General features: G+C 41.8%; 1 protein-coding gene across 1 annotated transcript; it reads left to right on the top strand.

Annotated features, from left to right (window-relative positions):
- Positions 1–2,721: 2,721 nt before the first annotated feature.
- btg1 (B-cell translocation gene 1, anti-proliferative) lies at positions 2,722–8,800 on the top strand. The gene is made up of 2 exons (XM_058407358.1): positions 2,722–3,127; positions 5,570–8,800. Exons 1-2 carry the CDS (start codon positions 2,983–2,985, stop codon positions 5,974–5,976), a joined length of 552 nt encoding a protein of 183 aa, XP_058263341.1. The 5' UTR covers positions 2,722–2,982; the 3' UTR covers positions 5,977–8,800.
- Positions 8,801–14,289: the final 5,489 nt, after the last annotated feature.

Here is a 14,289-nt window from a genome sequence, read left to right as displayed (position 1 = left end):
GATGTATGGCTTGGATGCAGCTGCTCGGCCATGGAAACCCATTCCATGAAGCTCTCTGCGCACTGTTCTTGAGCTAATCTGAAGGCCACATGAAGTTTGGAGGTCTGTAGCGATTGACTCTGCAGAAAGTTGGCGACCTCTTCGCACTATGCGCCTCAGCATCCGCTGACCCCGCTCCGTCAGTTTACGTGGTCTACCACTTCGTGGCTGAGTTGCTGTCGTTCCCAAACACTTCCACGTTCTTATAATACAGCTGACAGTTGACTGTGGAATATTTAGGAGCGAGGAAATTTCACGACTGGATTTGTTGCACAGGTGGCATCCTATCACAGTTCCACGCTGGAATTCACTGAGCTCCTGAGAGCGACCCATTCTTTCACAAATGTTTGTAAAAACAGTCTGCATGCCTAGGTGCTTGATTTTATACACCGGTGGCCATGGAAGTGATTGGAACACCTGATTCTGATTATTTGGATGGGTGAGCGAATACTTTTGGCAATATAGTGTATATAGATTATGTCCTTTCATGTTCCTTTATCAGATCTTACCAGAATGTGTGTCTTTTTTGTGTTATAAAGTGTTATATAACAGTCTAAGAACAAACACAAGGCTAGTCCAATATGAGTCTAGCCATATTGGTCAAAGAGCACAAACTGAGTGACCATTTAAAGCAAGAACGAGCACAGAATGGCTGATTACCTATCAAGCATGCTACTCAAGCTGATTGGGCCTTGAGTAAAGTGTCCCTCGAGTGCTGATAGCTCTGATGAAGAATCAGTCCTACACATGGAAAACACACTTACAGTGTGGCCTGAAGTGAGAGTAGCAAGGTCACAACTTTCCAAATAGATGTGTTAAGAATAGTGTGACATACAGATTTATCTTTCCCTAAAAAATACAACAGGTTAAAGTTGGATTAATTGGAATAAAGACGGAAAAGCTGGAAAAGATGGATTATGACTACTACTGAGCTTCAGGACTGCCATCTAACTGCCAACAGTTTTGCACTCAGTGAACGGTTCAACAAAATAGACTTCATGTTAATGAATTTAGAATCAATTTTCTGGTTATACAATTGAACTATTTGAGTTCAGCATCAGCATGGTTTTCCGACTGAGTCTGGTCCCACTTAAGGTTTCTTCCTCACTTCGTCTCAGGGAAATGTCTCTCACCGCCTTTGCCTCGAAAGGTCTTTTTCCAGGATGATCACTTTCAGTTAAGGATGAATAATGGAAAGCACAGAAGCAAAAGATGACATGAACCTTAAACAGATCTGCACTTTGTCATGAAACTAGCAGTGAAAAGTGAGAAGTGACATTTAAAGTTGCCCTGCACCCAGGATTTCCCCTTACACAGTGGGTAATTCCTTACACCATGTTGCAGAAGTCAGCTGTGTGTTTGAGGGAAAAGCAGTAAAATTTCCTGGGGTGGCATGTAATCTCTGTTTACACCCTGTCTAAGCTTTCTTAAAAGAAATAAAACAAAAATGACCATGAACCATGTGGTGATCTTGAAATGGATCAAATGACAAACACCTGTACATGATTTGTACAAGCTTTATGCTGATTATCTTAATCTTTTTAACACCTATAGCATGAACACCGGTATCTACCTATCTACATATGGTGTCTACCTCAAGCTTTTTTGGGTCAAGTTCCTGTTTGATGATGACCACATCACTCTATATGAACTCATATCAGTTAGGCCATGTTTATTTGTGCCTAGCACTTCCATTGCAAGTGCTCAGTAACAGAAGGTTTGAATTTACTTTTCAGGCCACAGCTGTTAAGTTAAACAACATAATGTTCCAGATGATCCAGTATACCTGTATTCCCCCTACTCTGGAGACAATATAGAGAATAAGATAAGATAAGAGAAAAGATAGAAAGGATCTGATCCTGTAACAAATGAAAAGACTAGAATTGGATTTAGATTAGTTTTTTCAATGGAAATGTTTACATCTATAGAGATTTGATTCTATTTCTAGTGAAATATATTTATAGTGTGAAAGATTTTTCTGTGTAAATCTATTTTTTCCCTTCTATGCCTAGTACTCAAAGTTTCAGTATCAGTGGAGAAAACACCTCACGCCATTACAATGTTTTTTAATATTCTTTTAAATTATGTATATAATGCTATATAATAACTGGAATGAGACAGAACCCTAAACTGAGGATATATACTGTATACAAATGAATAAAACAACAGTAAAAAGCGCAAGTTTTTTTTTATTTACACCGTAAATAAGTTTGTGCGAGAATTAGCACCCTGTTCATCTTGTGCATATGGCAGCCATCTTTATTGTTGTAAAGGAACAGCTGTTGCGTTAGGGACAGTTTATGGTCTGGGTTACTGATCAGAAGGTCCAGGGTTTAAGTCCCAGCACCACCAAGCTGCCACTGTTGGGCCCTTGAGCGAGGCTCTTATCCCTCTGTCCCCTTTAAACCCGTTTTGACCCTGCGCTCTGACTCCTGAGTATGAGAAGATAAGCCTTTCACTGTACTCTTGAAAATACGAGACAAGTAAAATCCGTCTCCTTTTCTCCTCATTCAGTCTCTGCCATCACAGCTTGTGTTTTTCTGTGGGTGTGACGCAAACACTCTCCTCCTCCGCGATGCGTCACGGCGTCGCTAGTCTTTGATTGGTCTAGTTCTGTTGCTGTTGCGGCTGAGTTGTGGGCGGGGCGCTAGCGCGGTATATAAATCCACATTGACCCCTTCTTCAGTACTGAGAGCGCTGTGGCTCTGTGGAAGTGTTGTGTAGTGACGTCACCGCGGGACGAGCAAGGCTATCTTGGTCTCGGAGTAAACAACAACAACAACAACAACAACAACAACAAAAATACTTTTCCTGGAAAAATACATGCCCAACGTAGGCCATAAAAGAAAAAAAAAAACCTCAACGGAAAACGGATCAACTAACGGAGTTGGCGTTAAGACGTGACACCGAAGCGCGCGACGCTGCGTGTTGGTCGGTTCCTCCATGCATCCCCTCTGCGCACGCGGAACCATGAAGCCCGAGATAACCGCCGCCGTCGGATTCCTGTCCAGGTTCCTGCGCGTGAAGGGACTTGTGAACGACCGACAACTTCAGACATTCAGCCAAATACTCCAAGACATGATGGCAGGTGAGAAAAGAATAAGGAAACGACGATAAAGAAGATTTGTCTTTCATCCCTGTGTTTTCCCACCTTCTTCTCCCCCCCATCCCCGTTCCTGCTATAAGGCGTTAAAAATAGAGAAAATGCGCGGGCGCGCGCGCGGCTCAGTGTTTTGTTTGGAAGAGACAGACTGTGTCTTTGTGTTCACGTAGAGCCACATAGACGGAAACTAGTCGGTAGAAAACCCAACAACACGGCTCAAAATCGGCTAATTTCTCGATTTCAGCATTTTACAACCCATATTGAATAGTGGAATAGCACCAGGGGTTTAGGAGGAGGTTATGAAGTGGGTAGTAGATGTTCTCTGAGCTCTTTCTGTTGGCTTGTGAAAAAAAAAAAAAGAAATCTCTGGAGAACTGGCGGAAAAGTCCGAGTATTACGTAATGCCCGAGAAAGCAAACAAAACTATGTTTATCCGAATATTTCAGTTCTTTTCCTAGTATATATTCCGAGAAATATCTGTACATTATTGCGTTTTACTGAATAAATAGCCTTTTGTTTTTTTTTTGTTTTTTTTTTGCCTAAAACATTCCCATTATTATGATTACTTCTACCGCCACTACTGTTCTTGTTATTGTATTTTGTGGCTCTAGCACGTCGTTTAGAAATAAAAGACCGTAATATAACGTTTGTAAAACACAAACAAAACAAACACCCTCCCTAGCTCTCCCATTCAGATTGTTTTGTTAGAATCGCTAGTTTATCCACACCATGTTATTGTGCTCTTCTTGTACAGTCTGAATAAAACTAGAGCTAATTCAGTCACGCTGTAGTATTTGGTTTAGTAGTAATATGTGGCGAGAATGGTTTTAGGTTGTAATTTTCTCCACATAATGAAGCCCCAGGCAGCTGCAGTGGTGTTTGTAAACAGCTGTTCTTGTCGTTCTGAGACAAAATGGCCGCAGCTGGGGGAGGAGATGGGCTCCGAGTCACCAGCTTCACTTGAGTTTTCTGGGCTCTTGGTTTACTCGGTTGTTTTCCCAGAGTGTAAAAAAGCACAACAAATACAAGTATAACGAATCCAACCTTTTAATGTATTCTTGATTTGTGTCAGAAATCTCCTCAGAGATCAGGAGTTGACCATCTGTGTCCAAGTTATTCATCTCAATCCAAACATTACTTCTTTCTGAAAAAGTACGCCATGACGTATTCAGATGCTTGTCTAAATTTGTTACGCTATGCTGTGGCTAGATTAATTACAAAAAAAGTGTGCTAGGATTTATATATATTCTTATATAGATAAAGTCCATAAGGAGCTCCTAGTTTGGAGTTTATCAGAAAATGGACGCCATTTTCCTGATGGCACACATCAGGCGTTATCTGGTACAGGTCTGCAGGTAGCCCGTGTGGCCTGGCCTATTTTAGGCGTCTCTAAAGGCGAGCATGCTGTAATCTCCTCTTCTCTTCCTGAAACCTGATACTGTTTCAGATAGAGAGCTGGAGGGGGTGAGCATCTCCGTCTATCCTGATAATAAACTAAGCTTTTGTTAGATGGATGTCTAACTCTGTGAGGCAATCACATGCTTCACCGTGCAGTGAATAAATAAACATAACATGCAACGTCTTGACACAACTGGGTCGAGGAGACGGCGCAGATGTGATTTGTGAACCAAACGTATATCGTGTGCATGTTTACACTCGAAGCACAGAGCAAGCCTGGCCTCTGAGCGCTGTTTTGGTGAGCAGCTGGTTGAGCGAAGACGGCGTCTCTTTAAGAGCAGAGCTCCTCCCCTACAGCTGCTCTGCCAGGGCTTGAACCTTTTGCTCTTGTTCAGCTCCATCAATTGAGGACTTTGTGACGCACAGGCCAAGAGAGGATTGTGCAATCAAATGGCTGTGTCACGTAGCCCTTGTGAGACACTTTATGGCCGTTTTATCAGTTAGCCAGCAATACTTTTCCCACCATAAATACAAATCTCTACAGACTTTGGCTTTTCATGTTACTCTATAAACAGTGTTGGACACAAACAAGCTGTAAATGCATTCACAACAAGGCTGAGTATTATGGGGGAAATGTGTTCAGAACAACTCCTGGCAAAACAGAAGTGCTGCTTTGAGACAAGAACTGAATTTCAAGCTACTTTTAATTGAATTGAATTTGAAAGAAATTCTAAATTTACCAAGAATCCATTAAACATATGGTTTTAGAACAGATTCAAATATATCTGAGTAGTTGCTTGAATTTAGTTGCTATTATGCAGAGGATTGTTTACGAACTTTGATGTTTCTTTGTTAGACACTTGTTTTTAGGTCACAATTAATGTTTATTTCTAATTAATATGCAATGTTTCATAATTGAGTACAATAGTTCTCTGTGACAAATTTATGTATGTATATGTGACAGTACAGAAAATGTAAAGTTTTTACTATTTATTCATTGAATAACCATTGCTTGTTTTCTCCCAACAGAGCAATACAAGCACCACTGGTTTCCTGATCGTCCGTGTAAGGGATCAGGCTACCGATGCATACGCATTAACCACAAGATGGACCCTCTGGTGGGCCAGGCAGGTCAGCGCATCGGCCTCAGCACACAGCAGCTCTACCTGCTGCTTCCTAGCGAGCTGACTCTTTGGGTCGACCCATTTGAGGTGTCCTACCGCATCGGCGAAGACGGCTCCATCTGCGTTCTGTACGAATCTCAGCCCAACCCCAGCGCTACTCCGAATACCAGCACCAACACTTCCACTGGAACCAGCAGCTCTGCCTCATCTGTGTCGTCCATGCTGGATAGTCACATCAGCTGCAAGGAAGAACTGCTGGTGCTCGGTCGAACCAGCCCGGCTAAGCCCTACATGATGACCGTGTCCAGTTAAAGGAGCCACGGTCCATCGTGTTTTTTTTTTCTTTTTAAATAATGCAAAAAAGAGGAAAAAAAAATCATGAAAGAGAAGAAAAAAAGCAAAGGATGTAACCTAATGTTCAGGCGATAGAAACCTCGTAGGTGTAATTGCGCTCGTTTTTGGTTGTTTTTTTGTGTTGAATTAACCAGAGGCTCAGACCCTGGGGCAGCTATGAAGATGTGAGATATCGCCCCTCTTCCTGGAATAGACTGGTCTTTGTGACTGGACTTGGGGCTTTTACTCGTGTCTATCAATGGTGACTTTGCACTTTTGCTCGCTCTTTGTTAGTTTACCACACCACCACCATCATTACCACCACCACCGTCATCATCACCAACAACACTGAAATGATAGTAAACCAAAAATGGTTGCTCTGAAGCCTAGGTACCAGCAGCTGCACTGGTGCTGAGGGGCTGCCTTTAAGAGTCTTTTCTTTTCTTTTCTTTCTTTTTTTTTTTATTTTAATACCCCATCCATTCTTGAGCGCTCCGTGAGGCACTGTTTGTTTTAATCTCCATCTTGGCCTCTGGGTTACTGCAGTTGCTAACCTTTGACCTCTTCCTGGGCTTCTGACCAACTGAAAGTTAAAAAAAAAAGAACAACAATAAACCCTGCTTTCTTTCCCGCTCCTTCGTTCCAGTTCCCTGGAAATGCCCCTGCTATTCACTCTGCTGTCATGGCCATCATTGTGAGCACTGTGACAGAAATGTTGTCCTATGGATAGTTTGTTCCTAGGTGTAGGGGCTCCACTTCTTCATGGTTTAATGTCCCTCAGAGATGGTTTTTATTGTGTGGCACCAAAATGAAGACCTAGCGTAATTGTCCCGGTTTTGTAGACAGCTTAGACTAGACGTTGAATGCACTTTTTGACATTGAGATAGTTTTCCATGGAAATTCCGACATTTCTGCGCTTTGAAATTGCTTTATTTTTTATCCAACCTAAAAAACAAAACAAAACAGAAACCATTTTATCCTAGACCAGGGCTCAGAAACCCAACAGGTAGGGGAAAAAAAGTGACCCTAACCTGGTGAATATCATTTGAATCTGATTTGAACATGACGGTCCGAGGTGGGTTTAACGTTCCAGTGCTTTTCAAACCAAGACCAAGTCGTGCAGGTTTTATTCTGTGTAGCTGTGTGATCATTCTGAGCAGGAAGAGTGTTGAGTTGGCACTGGTTGTCTGGAAGGTGTGTGTGTGTGTGTGTGTGTGTGTGAGAGTGAGAGTGAGAGTGAGAGTGAGAGTGAGAGTGAGAGTGAGAGTGAGAGTGAGAGTGAGAGTGAGAGAGAATGTGTGTTTTTAAGGATAAGATAACAATCACATGTTTGTTTTCATGCCTGAACCACCCCCACCGGCTTGGCTAGTCTATTCTTGTGCCTCTCTGAAGCAGGGGCAGGCGTTTCTCCCCCATTTCCTTGTACCACACAGGGCTCAGCCTTTAGGCGTCTCTGCCAAGCCTGGCTGTGCCGCCTGCACAGACACACAAACACACACACAGGAGAGAAAGGACTACCGGGCCTGCTGTCACACAAAGAGCTGGAGCGCTGTCTTAGCACATATCATCTCCCTCCTCAGGCTGGGTGGATGTGGCGGGACGGGGCAGGCGGGGGGGTCACACACCAGACCAGGGCAGCTAAAAACCCTTCCCCCTGATCCCCCTGATCCACCCCACCCCATCACCATGTACTCACTGAGCAGCCAGGAGGAGAGGCTAGCCAACACACACATGCACAGCGCACTCCAGACCCACTGAGCCTTATTGTGTGTGTGTGAGAGAGAGAAAAGACAGAGCTGGCTTTGGTTCACGGTGCTGCTGATGGATTCATGATGAACCTGTTTACAATAGATCAGATTCGCACTAGTGTGAGAGGGGGTAAGATCAGAGTAAGGAAGATGTGTTTGTTAGAGAGAGAAGCCACAATGTTGGTGCACCGTTCTCTTTTTCTCGCTGTCCCATTGGTTTGTCCTGCTCTCATCAGGCTTCAGCAGTAATTCTTTTCAAGCCCCAGGTTAGTCAAAGCGGCGAGCCCGCGGCAGGCAGGCAGATGGACCCCGGTCTCTGGACAAACACCTCCTACCTGTCCTACTGCTTTTATTTGGGTTTTTTTTTGTCCCATAGGTTATGTTTTTCTGGGGTTTTTTTATGAATGAGCGTTTCACCACATTTCGAACTTCAAATGCGAACGTCTTTAGAACCTTCGATTTTAACAGCTATAGCTCCCTTGTCTAAACACGCTGAGCCTCAGTGGTTCAGCGGGCTTCGGTGGCGTCCGAGATCTCGCGGAAATAATAAAAGAGCACATAAAATGCACTATGTTATACGGTGAAGTCACGTGACACTGAGATGTGAAAAGTCTCTTAAGGAATGTATCGCCAAACTCAGGCCTCAGACATTCAGTGAAACGTGTCAGGATGTGCAACATGGAAGGGAGTTTCTTTCATTTGTGTCATGTTTTTTTGTCATCTTTTCAAAATTATTGTCACTTTCACACGTGGGCTGCTTTGCATATTTGTAACGTGTATTGTAGTCGTAACAACGTATCGTAGAACACAGACCTAACATTACACAATGGGAAGTGCCAATAATTTCTATTTTGAGGTGTTTCAATGTGTTCCTTTTGTATTTCATATTTTAACACAGATCGCTCTTTCATAAACGAAGCCATTTGTGTCAGGAGTGTTGGCGAGGACCAAAGTTGTTTTGGTACATAAATATTTCCATGCTCTGTGCCAATAGATTTATCCTTTGTTCTTTTTTTTTTCTTCCCCTTCATGTTTTTTTTTTTTTTTTTTTTTTACTTATAAAACAAAAAAAAAACCCGAAAAAAAAAAAAACCTGAGCTACCCAAGACGATCTGAAAAGCGTTCTACATTGTGATCAGTGCATCTTTTTATGGTGTTTTTATTTTCTTCATTTCTTTTCTTTTCCTTGGGTATGTTTTTAATGAACTGCTGTAAATTTGTACAGTTCATGTAAATTGATTGTGAGGAAGTTGTATAGATTTCTATATTTTGAAAAGAAAAGGGTTTTTTCCCCCCACTGTAATAAAAAGATTTCCTATCTTGGCATCTGTTCTCAGAAAGCCTCTTTATTATTCTTCACTCCTCACTCCCTGTATTGTGCTGGTTCCTTTCTCAAAAAAGCATCACAGAACCAGACGCCGGTGTGTTTGGAGGTGAAGTTAAACGCAGGAAAGCGCTCCGGTCTTCCTGGGGCGTGTTATAGCAGGAAATGATAGCAGACGGTAGACGTGGAACCCACCAGGGGAAGATCGGGCTGACCCGAGCAGCTTCTGCAGCTGTTGTGTCCTGCCAAAAGGGGAATGGGCGTCGACGCACACATACAGAGAACATGCAGTTCAGCCACCTGGCCTTCAATATAATAGCTCATTATTACAACACTTCTTTGATAGCACCACCTCTTTATAGAGAAGTGAGAGAATCTGATGCTCCAACTCTCCAGTTTTCTCTATACTGTACAAATAACAGCAGCTGGTTTTAGAGAGATTTTTGGTTGTAATCATCAGTCTGTGCCTCTGCTGAAGACTGATGGTCTTGGTTATTTCTCGGAGCGTGTACGCTGTGTTGTGGCATTGCAAAGCGCTGACTCCTTTGAAAAGTATGCGGCTTCTGTTTTCGTTCCTTCTGCTTCCTGAAGTCGCTCAGCAGCCACGAGTAGAAAAAGGGTTCACTCGAATGAGAAAAAAAAAAAAACAGGACAAAACGTAAGAAAGTGAGAGGCATTGAGAGGGCAGCGATTGATTAGCTGTTTCTGTGCGTTCATCCCAAGCAAGCTAAAAGATGATTGAAGGTTGATAAAATCTCATCGCTGTCACTGCTGAGCAAAACCTTCAAGAGCTCAGTTGTGCTGTAAAACCGAGATTAATGTACAATGAAACATTAGTGCTTTTCACATGAAGTAGTGGCTAAACTCAGACAGCTCCCTAAAACAGAATCCTGGGATTTTGTTTCACACTGCTTATACTTTACCCAGGATTAAGAATCAATCCTGGTTCTTCATAATCTGACATTTCACACTGTACATTCCTAAACTTTGGATTAAACTGTTTCTGATTTGCATTATAAATGACACATTTTACATATGCCCTTATCCAGAGCGACTTACATTTTATCTCATTTAATAGAGCAATTGAAGGTTGGTTCATGCTCAGGGGCCCTGCAGTGGCAGCTTGGTGGACTTGGGATTTGAACTCACAACCTTCTGATCAGTCGTCCAACACCTTTGCTACCATATCCCTCGACATCAACGACCATGATTGCACATAACCGCTTTAAATAACACCCCTGTCTCAGGGTCAGTAAGGAAAAGCGTTCTGAGAAGGCAAGAAAGAAAACACAGAGGAACAAATTATTTTACACTTATGTTTACATGGACAATAGTGTACATCATCCTGAAAATAATGATAATAATAATAATAATAATAATAATAATAATAATAATAATTATTATTATTATTATTATTCCCCTCAACTACCATTTCCACATCACGCAGGGTTTCTGTGGCTGTATAAAGCATGTGCGTTGTAGCTGATGCATTGTTCAGTTTCTGATTGGGTTTTTGTTGCTAAGCATCAAGTCATAACATTAACATCATGTTATGGGGGTTTGGTAGCTTAGTGGTTAAGGCGTTGGATTACTGATTGGAAGGTTGTAGGTTTGAATCTCAGGTCCAACCAAGCTGCCACTGCTGGCTCCCTGAGCAAGGCCCTTAACCCTCAATTACTCAGTTGTATAAAATAAGTTGCTCTGGATAAGGGAATCTGAAAAATGTCACAAGTAATGTTTCACACTGTGCACGTTCATAACTCCGGGGTAAAAAGCACAGCTGATCTTTCTTTAAGTGTGAAACGGTCCTCTACCAGGGATTAATTTTCAGTGTAAAAGCTCTGTAGATGGTTTAAATATTACATGTGTAATCCAACACACAGCTTCAGACCTGAATAGCAGTAAATAAGATGATGAAACTGCTTGGTAACACAATCCAGTTATTGTTGCTGCTTTCAAACAGAAAAGCAGAATGAAGTGAAGCACAGATTAATCTTGAGTATGCAGAAGAACTTTCAGCATTTACTGGAGAACCAATGGGACTGTTTTACTGTCAAGGCACCAAGAGATTGCGAAGATGTGAAGGAAAAAAAGGCACAACTGGTTTCTGTGGTGTGTTTGTAATCCTTGAGCGGGTTTCTCAGTCATGCATGTGCATATTATACTGCAAGGATGCAGAGCTAAGAGGTGAGAACCTCACCTACTTTCTGCTCGAGGGTGGAATGCAGTCGACGCTCACCTGTAACACTGTAGAGTTGTATTAAAAGGTTCACGTCAGAGCCATGTTTATAGTAACGGATATAGTATAGCATAGTAGTATAGTATAGTAGCGGACATTTTCTTTTTAACAAAGAAAAAAATGTTGAAACCGGCCCTTTGTGGATAAGATTGGACACCCCTGCTCTAGTACAATATAGTGTACAATTTCTCAGCAAGGTGGAAGTCTTTAGGACAGTTTCCTTAGAAAAAGTGATATTTAAACAAAAGAGAGAGAGAGAGAGAAAATGTGAAGCGTGCGTGGGAAGGACTGTTTGTCGCTGCTATAACATAAGTCATAACAGAAATGAACCTGTCTCATGGACTTCAATCTTAAAGTTAAAAATCTCCCAAACTTATAGTTAAATCTTAACTATAAACCACTGAATCGTTCACTAATGAACGGTTTAACTGCACAGTCTGGAGCGTGTCACTCCTTATACGAGTGTGTGGCAGGATATCACACATGGACAGAACTGCAGGGTGAAATTTATGTAGGAATGTTGAAACATATGTCCATTTTTAGAGTTGCTGTTTAGTTTTAGGGCAGTGTGATATTTACATCTGTTACAGGAAACAGGAAAAAAACATGAAGTCTGCTATTGTGGTAATTTTTCTGGGATTCTTATAAAGAACTTGAATAGGTCAGGGACTGAGGGTAAAAACTCTCTCTCTCTCTCTCTCTCTCTCTCTCTCTCTCTCTCTCTCTGTCTGAAGGCCAGCGGCTTGTGGTAAGTCAGAAAAATTCCCAAAGTTTACAGAGAGAGCCAGAGTGTGTGCACGAGAGAAGCACTTATAATGACAACAGCAGAAATCTTTCACACAGCTTCTGTCTTTACACCACAGGCTCCATCGCTGATGTCTTAAAAACCCCACAAACGGGTTGGACTGACATGCGAGGCAGCTGATCGCAGCTTTACATGGATAAAGAGATTTACAGTGAGTCAAACACACCTCTGAGTAAACACATCTCCAACTTTACTAGCTGTGTAACACGTACAAATGGTAAAAAAAAAAGAAAAAAGAAAAAGTGAACTGAACACGTGGTGAATTTAAAGCCCACGGCTTGTAAACAAGAACACTCACACATCTAGGTTTCTGAGAACTGAGAGAAGTCAGCGCTACAGCTGTTTCCTGTTTTCTGCTGAAGAGAACACCACAAACCTGAGAAACACACACACACACACATGCACACACAAAGAGAAAGAGAGAGAGAGAATAGAGAGAATGCTGTCTTCCTGTCCTCCTTAAGATCTTCTCTTAAGTCTCTCTCTCTCTCACACACACACACACACACACACATACACAGATAAAGAGAATAAGACGGAGAGAGAAGAGTGCTGACTTCCTTCCTTAAAATATTCTTTTAATTTCTCTCTCTCTCTACTCTCTATTTCTCTCTCTTTCACACAGACACACACACACACACACACTATCACATCCTCCATAGCAGTAATAGTAAAACCCTCCTACACAAATCTAAACACACCTGTGAGTCACACCACCACACACGCTCCCACCTGCTAGTTTGCGTTTTGTGTTATTTAATTGCAGAATCTCTTTATGTATGTCACACACACACACACACACACCAATAAACCTAGGCTCAGTTTTGCAAGAACAAGAGCAGCAGTCAGTATTTACACACTATTCCCTGTGCTTTAGCTTGAGTCCACAGAGTAAAGCAGGCTGTCATCAGTCCTGTTGTAAACCACACAACAAAGTGTTTCACGTGTGGCTCGGTCAACACACTCTTCATCTGCTCCTTCACTGTGTTTCTACAAAGTTATGACCTCTAATGGTGTTTGAACCCGACTGGAAGATCAGCGGCTGGAGACAAGAAGAATAAAACGTCATCAGTGATTGACAGCTCTGCAAAAAAACGACATCAGGTTAAAATATCTGTGTGAATGAAGTCCAAAAGTATGTTTTTCTATTTTTAAGCTTTTCTCAGATCATTTTGTAAGTCCTTTCTAGAAAGAAACGAAATAAAATAAAATTGAATCAGAAAATATAAAGCTTTTTTGCAGATTTGCAGATCTTGTAACAGAAATAACAGATAAATTCGACTAAATTCAATATCATAAAGAGTTCAGTTGAAGACAGCAAATTAAGGAGTCAAGTCACTTCCCTGCTTTAAAAAAATCTCCAGAAAATGACTTGTATTGGTAATACTGCAAGACTGCATGATTCTTTTTAGACAAGCCTTAAAGACAAGATTTTAAAAAATCTTGTGCTCATGTTCCACACACCTGACTGGAAGAGGGATTTAGCTGAGTGTGTGCTGTGATGATGTCACGCGACGCTGAATCTGCAGAAAATCTGCTGCAATATTGAAAAACTCCCAGAATATCCCAGAGTTTGCTTGATTTTTGTTCATTGCAAATTTGTGTAATCCTGGAGGGACTGAATATGAGAGCAGATGTGGAAAGCCTCACAGGCCACTTTGGCCACAAGCAAAACTGTGTGGTGTGTTTGAGTTCTGTATAGTGTGAGCAGTAGAGGTTAGACATGTGTGCACTGAGGCCAGTCATGCAGAACAATGACACCACATACCATAGGAAGGTGCTGAGAGTAGAATCTAATGCCTCTGATAATAAAATGAAAGCCATTTTTCCCTTTTCCAATCTGCTGTTCTAACCACTAAGCCACCATGATCTTCCATTTACAAAAAAAGTAAAAAGAGAAAAAAAGTAAAAATGTGTGCTTGTGACAGTACAGTCACAGAGCACAGAGTAGAATAGAGAGAGAGAGAGAGAGAGAGAGATGCAGTGGATGGAGATGGGAATACACCCCGGATGGTTGTACACACCAGAACACAAGCAAAAGATGAAAAAAAAACATAGTGAGCTCAGGACTGAAGCAAGGATCATGAAAAACCTTTGCAGTATGGTGTGTATAGAGTGTATGGTGCGCACAGTATGTATGGTGTGTATCTAGTGTGTATGGTATGTATAGTGTGTA

Source organism: Hemibagrus wyckioides, linkage group LG14, assembly GCF_019097595.1.
Source record: "Hemibagrus wyckioides isolate EC202008001 linkage group LG14, SWU_Hwy_1.0, whole genome shotgun sequence".
Lineage (NCBI taxonomy): Eukaryota > Metazoa > Chordata > Actinopteri > Siluriformes > Bagridae > Hemibagrus > Hemibagrus wyckioides.
The sequence above is the reverse complement of the archived record's forward strand: the minus strand, read 5'-3'. Positions and strand labels throughout refer to the sequence as shown.

Bases quoted from the DNA above. Each gene is read 5' to 3' on its own strand.
- btg1 (XM_058407358.1), top strand. From the start codon at position 2,983: ATGCATCCCCTCTGCGCACGCGGAACCATGAAGCCCGAGATAACCGCC. The intron at 3,128-5,569 runs GTGAGAAAAGAA...TTCTCCCAACAG, and splicing joins ACTCCAAGACATGATGGCAG to AGCAATACAAGCACCACTGG.